Raw genomic sequence first — 16,959 nt, forward strand, 5'->3', positions numbered from 1 at the left:
ATAGCTTTAGTAAGTACTAAACTTCACTGATAAGATCCCAGGACACACAAATACATGGATAATCGACCACTGGTGTTCCAAGAAATGCAAATCAGCTACCATTATCCTCAGCTAGACCCCGACGCATGAAGAGATCCGTGCTAACAACTAGTAACTTTCCATTTAATTTGGAAAAGGAAGTTAAATCCTGTTTTTAAAGTTGACCTTAACGTTCAGATTTTAGTCATCTATATTTAAACCAGTAGCATATTCATGCAGAAGATATATTTAGGAAATGTTTTATACAATAATGTACAACATCATAGCTCCCAGGGCCGGCCCTACAATGGAGCCGACTGGGGCAATTGCCCCAGGTGGCACTTTAGAAGGGGCGGCACTTTGCCGCCCCAAGCGGGTTTTGTTTGTTTGTTTTGAAGCGGAGGAGAGAGAGAGGGGCACCGAGTGGTTTTTGCTTACCCGCTCGGCGCCCTTTCTCTCTCTCTCCTCTGCGGCGAGTCTCCCTGTTCGGTCTCGGTGCCGGCTTGTAATGCAGAGCGCCGGAAGTGACGTGAATTTCCGGCGCTCAGCATTACAAGCCGGCACCGTGGCAGAGCAGGGAGACTCGCCGCAGGACTGTTAAAAGGTAAGTACCGGGGGGGTAGATAATGGCGTCGGCGAAGTTTAAAATGCCGCCGCCCCCCCCCCCCCTCGGTGAGGGGGGCGGCGGCATTTTAAACTTCGCCCCAGGCGGCGTTAAGTCTTCGGCCGGCCCTGATAGCTCCTTAAAAAAGGTTGTTATTGTTGAAAGAAAACCACAGGTTTCCAAGAAAAAGAAAACCACACTACGTATTTGGATTTGTTAACTTCTGATGGTGTATGTTTAATGTTAACCTACTTATGATCGTGTAATAAAACCGTAAATTTTCCAAAGCCTGTTTAAAAACAGTAGAAGGTACACAAACACTCGCTGCATGTGGGAGTTAGTTTAGAGATGTTGCCAGGAAAAGCCTTGTGAATGGGAAATTGTTTTAGAAAGCAATTACTTATGCCTCTGCTAATCGAATTTCTTATCCAGGTGGACAAACAACCATGCTAAAATGCTGGCCGTTAACACTCTCATAATAACATCTTTCACTACACTTCTAACTGTACACTTCTCCAGTAGTCATTAGCACAATCCATTCGTCATCAGCTATGAGAAGATACTTTATTTCATTATGGCGCATTGTATTGTTCCCAAAGATGTATACCAGCACCATCTGTCTCTTGACAATGTACAGAAGAAACAAAGGGGCAGAGTGTGAAGTAACATTTAGCAGATCTTACTCGTACTAGCTTTATCATGGTAATGGACTATAGATAGCCACTTGCAGACTAGACTATCTGTAGCAAAACAGAGAAGGCTTGGTCTGTGTTGCCACTTGTATGCTGCATTTAGTGGGTCTCTTTCTCCCGGGTGCTGTGTGATGCAAGAAATAGTGACATCGATGAAGTTGTGTACATCCTAAGGACAAGCACTCTGCTCCTATAATGACACTTTGCTCCTTCAGCTCTTACTTGTGCCAGGGGATACACAGATGTCCACATTCATGTGCACAAGTACGGTTGGGCCGAGTGGAGGTTCCATGGGGTTGAGGGATGTACCGGGCCCTGTAATGTATAGATAGCCCTACACTCTATAAAATATTTCTACATTGGTATCCCTCCAAAAAAATATATATATATATACAATTTTAAGATCATATACATGCACTATATATCACTTGTCATTCATATTCCCAAATATTTGATTATTGTGGAATTGCACGTCCTGAAGGAATGTGCAATTCCCTCTTTTTCTCCCCAGTTGAAAGACCAGCCCACTTTCTCCACTAAAAACCCAAATCGTCAGGGACCCTGCTCCACTGTGGCACTTTCAGTGCATTCATGCAACATACTTCATCTACATGTGAAAATAAAACAACTTAGAAGCACATATGCAAAATGCAATTTGTGAGGAAAAAATTGCCATTTCTCACCCTAACCCCTGTCTGGTAACCTCCACTAGCCAGTGGTGGTGAGGAAAATAAAAGGTGTAGCTGAAGTGTTCAAAAGTGCTCTGTAGGATTATCTGCAGCTCTGAAGTATAGTGAAACAGTGTACCCCTCACAAAAAGAGTTTGCCCAAGCAGGACCTCCATGGGGCTCAGAAGCACCTCTGACCTCATCCAGACTTAACCAGAGGATCAAGTGTCTCCCCTCTCATTGACAAAACGCAGAAAGCTTTGTTATTTGCAATATGATAAGCGTAAAATTAGATTAACGTGTTGATCTCGACATATTCACTCTTACTAATTTGAAGATCTCATGGCTAATGAAACTGCAGCCCTTCCAGTATACTGTTACTTCCAGCTGTGTCTTGATTAATTTTATTTATTTATTTAGTTAAGATGTGCTTTTGTACCACCTGTAACCAGTTTATTGTTTCTTGTTTTGTTTAGTGTATGCTATCTTTACATAAAATCCAGACTTTCTGCACATTTTTGCAACCTAATCACCATATGAATGCAAATAAATATTCAAACTCATCACAATGGCTTCCATAAGCTATTTACGTTACATGTATGGTTTACTTAGTTATTTAGAAAAGAAAGATCTGATTAGGAAGGGTGAAAATACACAAGATGCCGGCTGTAACTGCTATCAAGAGGAAACATATGTAAAATGCATATATCATAACGTTATTCCGCCTACAATACCGCAAACACAGCCAACAAAATCATTCCTGCCAACAATCGACTTACCGTTCTAGACATAGATTGGTGAGCAGTGCATATCCCTTTATCACTTAAAGGGTTAAGTAAATTAGATTCTATTAATCCTGCGTGGATTTTCATGTCAAAGCTTCAGCTCGTGTCCCTGAACGATTAGCCACACGTACAGATGCGGCAACATGCACATTAACTTTTGACATGCATTAATAGACAGAGATGTGCGGGTGGCAAATCCCAGCCACATTCTGGAGAACTGTACGCGTAGGAGTCATACCACCAATTTCTGGGGGTTGCCTAATATTCTGTCATTTTTGCTATTTTTTGAGTTAAAAGTTTGCTGGATTGGCCGATTATCAATTTACCTTTCATTCAGGCAAATTCGGTAACATAATAAATATAGAAAAGAAAAAATGTCGGTGCGCTAAGCTAGTCTCAGGCTCAAATAATACAAATGTGTAATACGAGGCCTACCAAACAGGTGGAAGCATGCTGCAAGAAACAGTGTATTGGCTGTACAATGTATACAAGAAACAAAAACTGTCTGCGCTTCTTACCCTAATAAAGTTGGCAACAAATATATAAACATAATATAAATGAGAGGTTTTGGTTATATGAATTGGCCAAAGCATAATTAAGCTCACCCGCAGCGTCAAGGCACACTCGCAATAGGGTGAGAACCTACTCTCACCTCCTACATAGTGGGCACACAAAGCAGTTTATACTGCTACCAAAACCTTATTAATGTGTTGGGGGAGGTGCAATTAAACCTCCTCCCTATTAACCCCTGGACAGCAAGCTGCAACCAGATGAGGAGCCAACAACCTCAATTCTTGTACTAATAAATATAACTTCTTTGCTAGGACCTACACCAGGGGTGACCTTCAGGATGCAAATTAACCTCTTTCCTCTTACAACTTAATATTCATCATTGCATGTAAAACGGTATATAGTGATCCCCACTTAAGTGGATAGGACGTGAAACATTCCCCAAGCCTCGCAGTGTGCATCCATCTTGACTGGATTTCAGTTATTATTTGTTCCCCAGATCTGATTGTATTTGCATGATTCATGCAGTCCCAAACCGTTTTTATCCCATAGCATATACTAGAACGGCTGTTGTCACGCAGCTTAAGTAATCCGAGGGACACAATGAGATATATCACTTCAGAGCCTAGCTTCTTAAGAGATAGAAGAAATAGATTCTAAAGTCATTTTAGTTTTTTCAAAGCAGACGACTGTAAAGACCCAGAGGGCCCAAAGATTGTGTTCAGGAGGTATAGTGCAGTAGAGGAGTTGGACAGGGCCTGATGCAGGGCAACTGGGTTGAGCAGCCACATACCAGCACCCTGACATATCAGCTGATGTTGTGCTTTCCACACATATAACACATACAGAAACATAGAAGTGCACACATATGTAATATGAAGGCACAGTTAACCCTACATGGTAACAGGGATGTATGTGTACTTGTTAACGCAAACACTAAGATCTGCTCCAGGAAGCATGAAACTAGAAAATACATTCTATCTTCCTGCAACAGACATATGAACCATGTTTTACAAGCAATTACAAGAATGAATTCCCAGAAAAAAAACTAGTACAAAGAAGACAACATAGCAAAAGACAGAGGAAGGAAAGAAAACGAACAGAAGACATAAATCTACTTCAATATCTGGTCAACATCATTATTCCCAAAATATACTTTGTCAAGATACATAAGCAATGAGGACTTTAGCTATTGTGACAAATATGGATAATTCATATCTTGTTCTTCTGCGTGTTCAGCTACAACATCTTCTAGAATATAACGTGTTTACCGTTGAATGATTTTGTGTCTGTCTCTGGAATGCTTCACAACATAACCTCACATTATATTTACAAAATGATAAATGGAGGTTGATAAATATTGTTTAATGGATGATTGTGTGTTTTTTGTTTCCAGGAACTAGAGGAACCATCAGAGAAATAGCCAAACAATATCCCTACTTACAGGTTGAGTAAGTGTGATTTGTGTATCATTCAGTAAGCCCTCTAGAAAACGATCAGATAGCCGATCATGAAAGCAAGCAGAAAGCCTCACTTTAAATCTATTTTTAGAGGAGAGGCATTTTATATTGATTGTGTGGATGCCCAGGGAACTGGAGGAGAGTTCAGAACGACTGGTTCTGGTCTCAGGATCTATTCAAGGCCTACCGTGTCCTTTGGGAATATTGTTTCTTGTGAAATAAATAAAAAAACATGGTTGTTTATAAACAGATTCTTGAGTTGGGCTTTCATAATGCTTGGCAAACTTAGTGAATTGCATAGAAAAGCACAGACCCCTATGTATTTCACAGCTCAGTGGGCCAGTCGGGGTAGCCCTCTGATCCCTCCAAAAGTACAGATATATTTACTGATACAGAAATATTCCATGTCCTACGTACCAAAAACAAAACAACCACTTTCCAAATCATTAATTGCTATGTACAATTTCACAAAGATGTTCTTTTACTCAGCAGTCCTGCTTGTAAATTTAAATATGAAAATATTACCTCAGTATTAAAACAGGCTATTATATTAGTACAACTAATGTTCAAAAACATTCCTTCATAAATAGTTTTTTTAAAAAAGTAAAATGTGTACTGCAATGTAAAATAATACCCTTTTTCTTAGAGTAAGGTTCCATTTTCAGGACAAGCTTTCGAGGGTGTCAACGTCCCTTTATCAAGTCAGCAGCAAAATGTTGTCCTTAAAATGGAACGTTACCCCAATAAAAAGGTATTATTTGATATTGCAGCAATCTTTTTTTTTTTTTATTTACACTACTGGACTATCATGGCTACCCCGAGCTATGTAAATGCGATTGTTAACATGTACAAGATTTGGTACTCCCATTCTTTGCGCCTTTCTTACTAAGAACCAGAACAGCTTACAAAAAGTGGCACCTTAAAAATTCTATTATATGATTGTTAGAATAACCCGCAGTTTTGCACAATCAGTCAGGGGAGATGTAGCCTTGGATTAGTACTGTATAAGCAAAACATAATATTTCTCTTAGACCCTTCAAAGGATGGGAAGGACAGACTGTGCCATTACACGCTGTTACTTGCCAAAACGCTAGGTTAGTATGCCTGGTGTCTTTCCATTGCCGCTCTTATTTATTCTGTTTTAGTTCTGATTATTTGATATATTTACCAGTATTGATACTGTGTTTTGATTCTTATTCCTATTCTATGTACTTCAGTCCCAGCTCCAGAGGACAATTGGGACGTGTTCTGTAAGCAAGTGGAACACTTTGTACAACGGGGGGGTGGGGGGATATAAAAAAGATTCACATGTAGAGTCCATGAGAGAGAGCAAGATGATATTGGAAATGCAGAGGTCAGACACTTTGATTGAAACCATTTGCTCTTGTTCCACAAAGTGACCATAAAGCGAGTTAGTAGAAGGCCATGATAATATGATGTGGTATATAAAGCTCTTATAGTCACCAACTTCACTATTTTCTTGATCATGTGGTGAATTAGTAAAGTACTATTTGAAAGGCATAAAAATAGGATTCAGGGAAACAAAATGTACTTTAATCGTGTCTGTAACATCTTAACATTATGTTAGTGGTTACTCGGTTTCACACTCTTGTGAGATTAGCTCCTGCCTACAATTCAATGTTGAATTAGCACGAGTTAATACATAACTGCGAGAATCCTCAAATGCTCCTTGACCTAGCGTCACTCTTCCTAACTACATACGATCACTGACTTATTACATTGTTCTTACATCTGAATTAAGATCTGAAAAAAGCGGTAAAGTTTTTTTTAGGACTTTGGTGTTTATCTTTGTGGTCTCCAAATGGAGCTCACAAGGTGATTGCGGAATAAAGTTCACAGAGCATGACTGCTGACTTTAAATGGAAAATTTACGGACTCTGATAGCCCTGCTAAAAAAACAATGCATACCGTGATATTTGCTCACCAGTACATCGTCGGATGATTGTGAAAATTAAGCGATTTAAATAACTATAACTAAATAACTGTAGCTAGAAATCTAAAATCAACACAAGCTATCAGTTTATAAATGAACAGACAAAAATAAAAGAAACAACAATCACAATAATACTGCTCTGTTATTTAAACGGTGTATAAAAAAGGACTAACAGCTAAGGGTCGACATCTCTTATAAAGTTTGCTCACAGTAAATCTCCACTCAGTAGAGTCTCAAATTTGAGCTTAGCCTAGAAATAAAAGGCAAGGCAAGTTTATTCTGCAGGAAACTGTGCAATTACACAAATAAGCTAAAATATTAGACTCTCCAGTGTCGCATAGGCCAAGCCATTCAAGCATTAGTCCCTGGCAAAGGTATTCATAAATTAACAGTTTTTTCAAAAGGTCATTATTAGTGGTAAAGATAAAAGAAGTAATGGTTTATTGTTGGTAGTACCTTGAAAAGGTCTGAAATGACTCACCTACATTCCCAGCGTATTGGCTGATGCTACTGGGTGCAGGATTGGACCAATGTCAAGAAGATCTTCATCGGACAACTTTGCTTGAAGTGATTCAAATTATACACCGTTCTTTAAAGAAGACATTAATGTCACATGATTTCAATAAGGATTTATTAAACATCTAATGCCACATTATATTTACATATTCAAAGTGATAATAATGAGTATTAACTTCTAGATAAGTCCTCTACTGCACACCCTCATCAATTGTCTAGCTAATACATTCATGGTTTGATATCATAATCATCGCCAAGTTTCCACTCATCTAATTATGTATACCTTACTAGCCTGGAGATGTCATGTTCCTGGGTTACCGACACAAAGGTAACGTACTATATGTGTAAGGCAAAAAAGATAATTCAACCAGACCTTCTCTCTGAAGTATCAATGCCCTGTGCAGCTATAGGAAGCCAACCTTTAGACTCCCAGCTGCTACATGTATATTGAGAGCAGTGGGAGGCATGGTGTGTGTACACATTGTATACAGGGGTCTGGCACTAGTTTGGCACTAGTTGGCAAAGACAATGGATTGTTATACACGTCCTAAATGACTGACTCATGCACCACAGTGTTACCAGACTGGAACTAACATTTATTTACAAAGATGTGTTCTGAATACTGTTTTCCATCTGCACACAGATGTTTTCCAAAGGTAGCATTTTCCATTTCTGCTTCCATTTTCCATGTCTGTGATATATTTATATATATATATATATATATATATATATATATATATATTCCTCTGTATGACTGATACTTTTAACTCTCTCTTTTATTACTGAGATTCTAACAAATATATAATGACAGCGATGGGTATTAGCTGAGGATTATAGGTGTAGTAATCTAGCAAAAAACTTAAAGCAGTGCCTTAAAGTCTACAAACCTTCCAAATATTCCTGATTTGGAGAGGCAGTCCCTTTATGGGTTCCAAATCATCCAGCCCCTATTATGTTTCAGTATCTGTTTTCAAGGAGTTTTGGATTTTCTATGTATATGAATGTAACACAGCGCTCCATAATAAGTATAAAGTAGCATTTACTGGGTTATGCATTCACTTTAAAAATCCTTGGTAAAATCTGTTCTGCGGACACATCATAAAAAGAAAGGTGCTAACTCCTCAGTCACTGAAAAAGCAGCAAGGTATCTATCTTTTTTTCCCAAAGCTGTACTTAATAGTTGCTCAAATCTGTTTGGGGCAAAAGGAAAGCATGGTAAGTGGAGATTATCTGCTCCCAACCTCTAGAAAGACCTCTTGAAGACCTTAAGCCCCCTGAGTCTCAGATTTAAGCTTCCTACATAGCACAATATGGAAAACTGGAGTGTACATGCTCTTTATAACTTGTAGCTTCTGGCACTGGGCAGCCAGTAAGTTTTCTGCTGTTCGTATTCAACAACAAATAATCTACAGGAAAGAAATAAAGACCCAGAAGACTTGGGATCATCATGGACACATTTTAGGAGTTACTTTAAATGTGGCTAATCAAGTCATAAAGGCAGCCAGAAACCTATTAACCTATTGTCCAGAAACATACACACAAATGTAAATAACCAATGTTTATTTTAATTATCTTTCAAGTATTCTTAATAACATTTGTTTTCCTGTATATATATATATATATATATATATATTAGTCCACATAGCAGATGGAAAATTGTAATGTGTTTTTTAGATACATGCAGAATTATTGCACTTTATTAGATATTATACTGTATATTGCATGGCTACAGAAAATAAATTCATGTTTTGCTGCTGACCTCTTTCCTTACATACTTTTAGAAAATGTAAAAATATACTTTTGATGGTGCATGATATACCCTAAACATCACTAAGGAGGAAACCCATAAAGATTATCATCGTATGCATACAGTGATGATATAAATTATTCTGCAGAGAATTATTTCCCCGGATTTCCCTAGAGGCATTTTCCTCTGATATGGTCTATAGACATTACTGTAGAAGGGAATGGTGATCATGACAGAATGGAGAAAAGCCTTAAATTACCTTAAACCAATGTAATAAAACATAAGCCTATTGCATAAATTCTTCCTGGCATCTGATTATGCCCCTGTCTATCCTAAACACCTTTTAGAGTATTCCTTCCCATAACAGGCACCTGATGATTTCTTATGAGATGCTCCTGACTCTGCTCAGACTTGCCAGAGCTCACCTGTGTGCAGCCCTTCTCTCCAGCAATCAAGGGGTTACTCTGAGCCTGTATTGGTGGGATTGGTGGTATCTGAGCAGGGTGGGGGAAGAGTCCCGTATGTAAAGCCCCTCTTCATGGGTGGGGAGAGGCTGCGGTGAGAGGTGCTGCACTCAGTAGCTCAGATCTGGAGATTTAAAAACTTCAGGCTCTTGCACCCTCCCCTCCAGCTCCTGACTCAAGCGCAAAGGGAAATGTACTCAGACTGCAGCCAAGTAGGACAGGCAAACAGAAAGCAGCCTCCCGAGGCATGTCACATCCACTCTACAGAGGGAATTTCAACGTGACTTTCGTCTGCAAGATAAGGCTCTGCTGGATGAGCTGCTGGAGATGGCTCAGCTCCTGACATGTATCCTGCCTTAACTAGGGGAAAACGCGGAGTGCCCGTTTGGACTGTGAGTAGAACATGATCACTGTCCTCGCTTTTGGACTTAATCATGCCCCATCATGGAGCTTTACAGCCCTGACCCTCAGATCCTCACTCAGCATTAGCTGATCTCCTGCCTCATCTTATACTGCTTGTCTTACTTGAGTGACCACACACAGAACTGCCTGGTTACCTGCTCAGGTTGTGCAACATGCAACTGAGATGGAGGTAACAAGTTTTCCTCCCCCTGGTATTTATAATGACTCTACTCAGGAGGAGCTGAAGATCTGGCCATACACTGCCTTGGAGTGCTCCCTAATTATCTTTGCCGTTGTTTCCATTATTGTGTCAACCGTGGTAGGCAACATTCTTGTGGTTTTGGCAATCTTCACCAGTCGTGCTCTGCGAGCCCCACAGAACCTGTTTCTGGTATCACTTGCAGCAGCAGACATCCTGGTGGGCGCATTAATCATCCCTTTCTCTTTGGCAAAAGAAGTTATGGGCTACTGGTACTTTGGGAGTTTGTGGTGCAGCATGTACTTGGCACTGGATATTTTATTCTGCACTTCTTCTATTGTCCACCTGTGTGCCATCAGTATTGACCGTTATTGGTCTGTAACCAAAGCAGTCAAGTACAATCTGAAGCGCACTCCCAAAAGGATAAAGAGTATGATAGCGGTCATCTGGGTGGTGTCCGCCATAACTTCATTACCTCCACTGCTGAAAAGCAACCATAAAGAGTGGCACTGCAACCTGAACGACGAAATGTGGTATGTACTGTTTTCGAGCACAGTATCCTTCTTTGCTCCATGTCTCATCATGATCCTGCTATATTGCCGAATTTACCACGTAGCCAAGCATCGGGTCTCTACGGTGCCTAATCTCAGAAACGGTATGAACGATTGCAACAATGTGCCAGCTAGTACCTGTTCCCACCAAGAGTCTATAAAGCATGGACACAACAAACACGAGGTAGAGGAATTAGATATGGAAGAGAGCACATCTTCAATTCACAAGTCTTCAGACCCACCCCAAAAAACAGTGGCTGAATTTGCCAATTGCACCAAAACAAAGCTGTCGTGGAGCCTAAACCGAGGGCATCAAAAGAGAGATAGGTCGATCTCCATCTCTCAGTCTCGTTTGACGCAGCTACGAGAGAAGAGATTAACCTTTGTTCTAGCTGTGGTGATTGGTGGCTTCGTCATCTGCTGGTTTCCATTTTTCTTCACTTATAGCTTAGACTCCGTTTGTAAAGAGAAATGTGGCATCTCTGCTGGTCTTTTCAACTTCTTCTTTTGGATTGGATATTGCAATAGCAGCCTGAATCCTGTCATATACACCGCATTTAATAGGGACTTCCGAAAAGCCTTCAGGAAGCTCCTCACACGAGGTCATAAAAGTAACATGTGACAAAACATGGGAACCTGAAACTTGAGATTAATGTTCACCTTAGTGTATATATATGTCTTTTTATACCACGTGACATATATCTTGCTTAGTTTTATTTTACTTCAGAAATGGCCTACTTCATTTGTAAAATATGGACATGTTTATTGGGAGGGTGCTGTGGGAACTGAAATTCGGATGTTTAATGTGGTCAGAACTCCTGTGACATTGGTCTCTCCAACAATTTTTATTTTTGATTTTATAAATAAGGCTTTAAATATTGGCATTATTCATGAAATTGTGTCAGACTCCAGGATCACAAAGATCATTTCCCTGTACTTTGCTTGGCTACAGGTGGGTAAAGATGTGTCCGTCATTCCAAATTCTCTCTCAAGCAGCATATACAGAAATCCTGATCTGTTTCCAAATAACTACTGAAATAGTTTGCGGCAAATGATTTATTGGTACTTATCATTTTGTGGCTGGTAATTTGAAGCAAATTTCACACTTTCTGAAGGAGAACAGATTTATTTTTAATTCTAATATTTTTGTTTAGACTAGAACACGATATACCAATACACGTGGCACAGCTGTTTACTTAGATTTACTTAAATTTAGAATTGTCTTTATTACTAATTTATGAACCACCATTTATTTAAGCATAATACATCATTTAAGCCATATCTGGGTCCCTCCTTGAGCACAGGTGATCCATTCAGGGTTTTTCAAAAGCCCTAATGCTTTAAGGTTTCCCCAGAGAATATTTTAAGACGAAACTGATCACGTAGAGACTGTGGGACACACTGTTCTAGGATTTATTATTAAAGCAGTTTACTCATTTTCCCCAAATCCTAAATTTTACAGTTCAATACATTAGACAAATGTTTTTACATATGCGAATAAACAGACTATATCCTGCTGTCAGGATGTACATGATTCTTATTAAGTTGGTGCTTGTTTTTGATTGGTTCAGACAGCCATAGTATGGATGTGAGGAAAAGGAGGAAAACTTCAGGACAGGACATTGATGTTGATTCTCCTACAGGCTGCCACCAATCTCTGCTTGCATGAAGTAAACTTTTAAGTGTCTCCCAAATAATTACCCACTGTGGCTGTCAACTTTTCCATGAGTGCACTATGTGATCCTTTAATGACCTGTAAATGTGACCTCTGAGGCTCTCAATAGCAATATTTTAACACATGGGCTAGATGCTATAGCATAGGGGCACAGACAATTGCACATTCTGTTTCCATTTAAATGAATTTAATAAACAAAACAAACCATCAGAAACAAAAATAACAAATAGCTATGCTCCCATGGAGCCTGACTCAACTTTAAGCCCTTACTAACAAGATGGGCATCTAATCCACTTGCTACCTTATGATGAGCATTACTGTTAATGGCAGTCCAGCTCTGCCTGGTCATGGGTCTTCTGTCATTCCTTCTTCAGGACAGGAATTCACTATACAGGACACCCTCTCTTTTGGAAACTCCAAACTTGACTCACTCTTCTGATGCACCTGGGTGCATGACAGGTCGCCTCCAAAACCTGGTCCAGATTATGCACTTAATAATAGGCAAATAGCCAGGCAGTACAGTCTGCCACCTTAAGGAACAGCCCACATGTTGCATCACTAAAAGCTGATTTTGAAAGCCGCTGTCAACCGTAGAAAATGTATTTGTTTTCTTCATCATACTGTGTTAATTACTTGCCTTGTGTGCATTTGCTGTGCGCACTGTGTATTTAAAAGATCATGGTCTTGTCATCATGCATAGCATAAGCAATGCTAGACAAATAGATTAAAGCATTCTCAACATCGTCACACAACATATTACTCTTTGAAAACATTTTTATACAAAACACACTGTAGTGATAAAATTGTAATGTTGTGTGTGTTAAAATTCAGACACATGGAGAGGTTAATTCCTGGAATGTGCAGTCTGCAATTAACATTGCATTAGTTGTTTCTAAGAGGACTATAGATAAGGCATTAAAACATGTTGGAACAGGTACAATCTTTAGTAGTTCTGTTCAAAAAATAATTAATAAATTAATAAACCCTGTTAACAGAGCGTACCAAATAGTCAACAGTAAAGCTAATCGAATATTGAGTGCCAATTTAAGATCATCACACATATTTTCTTTTCTTGCAATTTAATAAAAGAAAATTAGTGGAAGGAGAGAGTGTGCAGTTGCACGGTCAGGGAAGGTGCAATGCTGTGGTCTGTCCCTAATGATAACATGCCCCAGGCTAATGGTGGGTCCATTCTGTATACTTAGTGTAGTTAATAGTTACTTTGGGGCAGATTTATCATGTGTTTCATACCATTAAATACCGTATTTGCTCGATTATAAGACGAGGTTTTTTTCTGAGCAAATGCTCTGAAAAATACCTCTCGTCTTCTAATCGGGGTCGTCTTCTAATCAGACCTCAAATAGAGGTCTGATTAGGAGACTAAAATCCAGATCCCCCGCACCGCTGCAGGGGACCTGGATCCTCCTGTCTCACCCCCCCCCATCATACACACACTTACCGGTGCTTCCTGCTGTGTTGCCGGGGCAGCGGGTTGACGTCTACGCGATCCGCGTAGACAACGTCCGCTGCAGCCGGAAGGAGGTGTGGCTAGCAGCGGGGGTTGTCTGCGTCCGTCGCGTAGACCTTCCCCGACTGTCAGAGATCAAAGCTCCCCGCACCGGTGCCGCACCGGTGCGGGGAGCTTTGATCTCTGACAGTCGGGGAAGGTCTACGCGACGGACGCATACAAACCCCCGGTGCCAACTCCACCTCCTTCCGGCTGCAGCGGAAGGCGACGTCAACCCGCTGCCCCGGCTGGAAGCACCGGTAAGAGAGGGCTGAGAGGGGAGAAAGAGGGCAGAGAGGGGTGAGAGAGAGAGTGTGTGTTAGTTAAATGGGAGTATAGGGTGTGCGGTGTGTGTTAAATGAGGGCATAGGGCATTTCTGGAGTGGCGTTAAGGGGGCATTTAATAGAGCACTCTGCCTCCTGAAATGCCTTATACCTATCTATATGGCACTCTGCCCCATAATATGCCTTTTAACCCCCTAAATGCCAGAGTGGCATATAGGGGTATAAGGCATTTCTGGAGGCAGAGTGCTCTATACAATGCCTTTTAACTCCCTTAATGCCACTCAGCCTCCTGAAATGCCTTATACCTCCCTATATGCCACTCTGCCCCATAATATGCATTTTAACCCCCTAAATGCCAGAATGGGATATAGGGGTATAAGGCTTTTCTGGAGGAAGAGTGGCACATAGGGGGTCAAAAGGCATACCATGGGGCACAGTGGCATATAGAGGGTTAAAAGGCATATCATGGGCCACAGTGCCATATTGGAGTGGCAAGCCTGGGGGCAGATGTGCGTAACTGGGGGACAGGTTGGAAAATACAAGAAATAAAAACAAAAAAAATATTTTTCTCAATCATAGCTTTTATTAAAAAAAATAGTTTACATGAATTAACATTTACTGGTAAAACTTTTTTCCTTTGGGGTCGTCTTATAATCAGGGTCGTCTTATAATCGAGCAAATACGGTAATTAAGATTTGTGGAAGTTCCTCTTTGAAGAGCTACTCCTATTATTAGCGGATATAGAATATTTGACATGGAGTCAGCGAAACAAAAGCATAAAGCTGGGTATGAAGGAAGGAGGATAAAAATGATGATTTTATTAGAACATGAAACTACCTGCAAATCACACGTGCTTTTTTTATTCGGGCATGTACCTTAAAAAGGCAATTTAAGCAGCTTTCATTTACAGCTGTTCGTTTAAGATGAACTAATGAAATAAAATATATATATTTATATATTTTTCAAGACGTGTGTACCATTTTTGATTTAACAAAAAAAAAATCATAATAGTTTAAATAAAAATAGTTTTAAATAGTTAATTTCCTAAAGCAGGAGTTTCCAGCAGAGTTTGTTTTCAATTCACTGACTTCACTATACATTATTAAGAGCTAACGCTGACAAGTTTCTCATGCGTAATGCATAGCTACATTTATCAGTCATGCGGTTACACAGCATTAAATTAATAGTTTACTGTCCCTGACACCCCTACTAATGAAAAATCAGTGGCAGGAAGGTGCTCCCATTGAAACATACTTACTGCCGGTTAGCTCCAGAACTGCTCAGGAATCGCTGCAGGCTGGAATCTTATCAGTGTATCATGTGCATGGAAATGTGTTTGACAAGAAAGACTAGAAAGTTTTAAGGGGTAGTTAAAATAATATTTAACACAAAACGCTGTTAACAAGGAATTCCCAAGGAACTTTTCAACTCTTCAAGGCAGTAATACACACTTCAGTCAGGTAGTGAGTCCTAGTCCTAGTATTTTGAATAAAATTAAAACTCTATAAAGTTGTTTCTCAGTACTCAGACACCATGTTGCAATTGTACTTCTAGCACTTTTATAAGATAGAACTTGTGCATTCTGATGTTTTTAATAAAGTAAAAGTAACCGTTATGGACTTTTGGTTGACACCGGTGAGTGTTTTCCAGGGACCTCCAGGTTTTTTCCAAGCTGGACACAGTATGATGAATATTATGAATTATCCTCATTCCAGTAGCACTTTTTCTCACCAATTTTCTGTCCAATTTTAGTGTGTTACTTTTAATAAAAGTGTGGTTAACACACCAAAATTGGACAAAAATTAAATAACAATATTAATATAAATATATATATATGATTGTTAACAGCAATCACACTCCTGTCATTCCCAGGCATACCCAGGTTCCAGTATGTACTGGCTGACTTGGCATGATAGGAGTATGATTGTTAACAGCAGTTACACTCCTATCATACCCAGGCAACCAGTAAATGCTGGAACCTGGGCATGATAGGACTGTGATTGCTGTTAGAAATCACACTCCTGTCATGCCAAGTCAGCCAGTACATGCTGAAGCCTGGCTAGTTGTTCCCCTTGTGTATTGATGCTGCCAGCAGTATGGGGTCTGCACATCACTTACAGCCTCCCTGTGCCATGCCCCCCCACTTACACATCCATGCTATCACACATACACACTCATTCATATATTCATCCATTCACAGATTCATTCCCACAATCACACATACTCATTCATACACCCTCCCCCACCCCTTACCTGCACTTCAGCTCTCTCGGTGTCGCTTGCAGACTTCCGCAGGGGCCGCTGCTTCCCTCTGCGTTGAAGCAGGAATGGAGCAGAGTCATGTGATGTGACGTAAATTCACAGGTAAGCAGCAGGGCCCTTGCGATCCTGGTTGCCCTGGCTGCAGATCTCTCAAGGTCCGGCAGACCGCATTTGGCCTGCTGGCCACATGTTGGACGCCCTTGGCATATATATATATATGTATATATATATATATATATATATATATATATAGACACATACATATACTTGCGTGTGTATGTGTGAGCATTGATGTGTAACTGTATGTGTGTGTGAGCATGGATGTGTAATTGTGTAAGATGGGTGAGATGGAGTGTGTGTCAGTATGAGTAAGTGTGTTTAATTTGTGTAAGTGTGTTTAAATATGTTGGAGGGGGGGGCAATATGCAAAGAAGACACAGACCAGTTGTGTGACGGCAATGATGGCACAGATCAGCTGTTAAAGTTTGGGGACCCAGGACAATTTTTCACACCAGGGCCCCATGGTTTCTAGTTACGCCCCTGCCTGGAGGTGTTCAGTTGCTCTAGCATACAAAGTCAGTTATACACTCCAGTACTTCAGCTACACTGCTCTACTTTCTTACTGCATCATTTGGTACCTGGGAATGCCAGCAGGGTCCA

At 40.2% G+C, this 16,959-nt stretch overlaps 1 protein-coding gene across 1 annotated transcript; it reads left to right on the plus strand.

Annotated features, from left to right (window-relative positions):
* The first annotated feature begins 9,388 nt into the window (after positions 1 to 9,388).
* Positions 9,389 to 11,207, plus strand: LOC128490140 (alpha-2Db adrenergic receptor-like). Its single transcript, XM_053461884.1, has one exon. The coding sequence runs from the start codon at positions 10,005 to 10,007 to the stop codon at positions 11,190 to 11,192; it is 1,188 nt and encodes a 395-aa protein (XP_053317859.1). The 5' UTR covers positions 9,389 to 10,004; the 3' UTR covers positions 11,193 to 11,207.
* The last annotated feature ends 5,752 nt before the right edge of the window (positions 11,208 to 16,959 follow it).

Source organism: Spea bombifrons, chromosome 4 (assembly GCF_027358695.1).
Source record: "Spea bombifrons isolate aSpeBom1 chromosome 4, aSpeBom1.2.pri, whole genome shotgun sequence".
Taxonomy (NCBI): domain Eukaryota; kingdom Metazoa; phylum Chordata; class Amphibia; order Anura; family Pelobatidae; genus Spea; species Spea bombifrons.

What these genes read in the sequence shown, in the direction of transcription:
- LOC128490140 (XM_053461884.1), top strand. Translation starts at nt 10,005, where the DNA reads ATGGAGGTAACAAGTTTTCCTCCCCCTGGTATTTATAATGACTCTACT.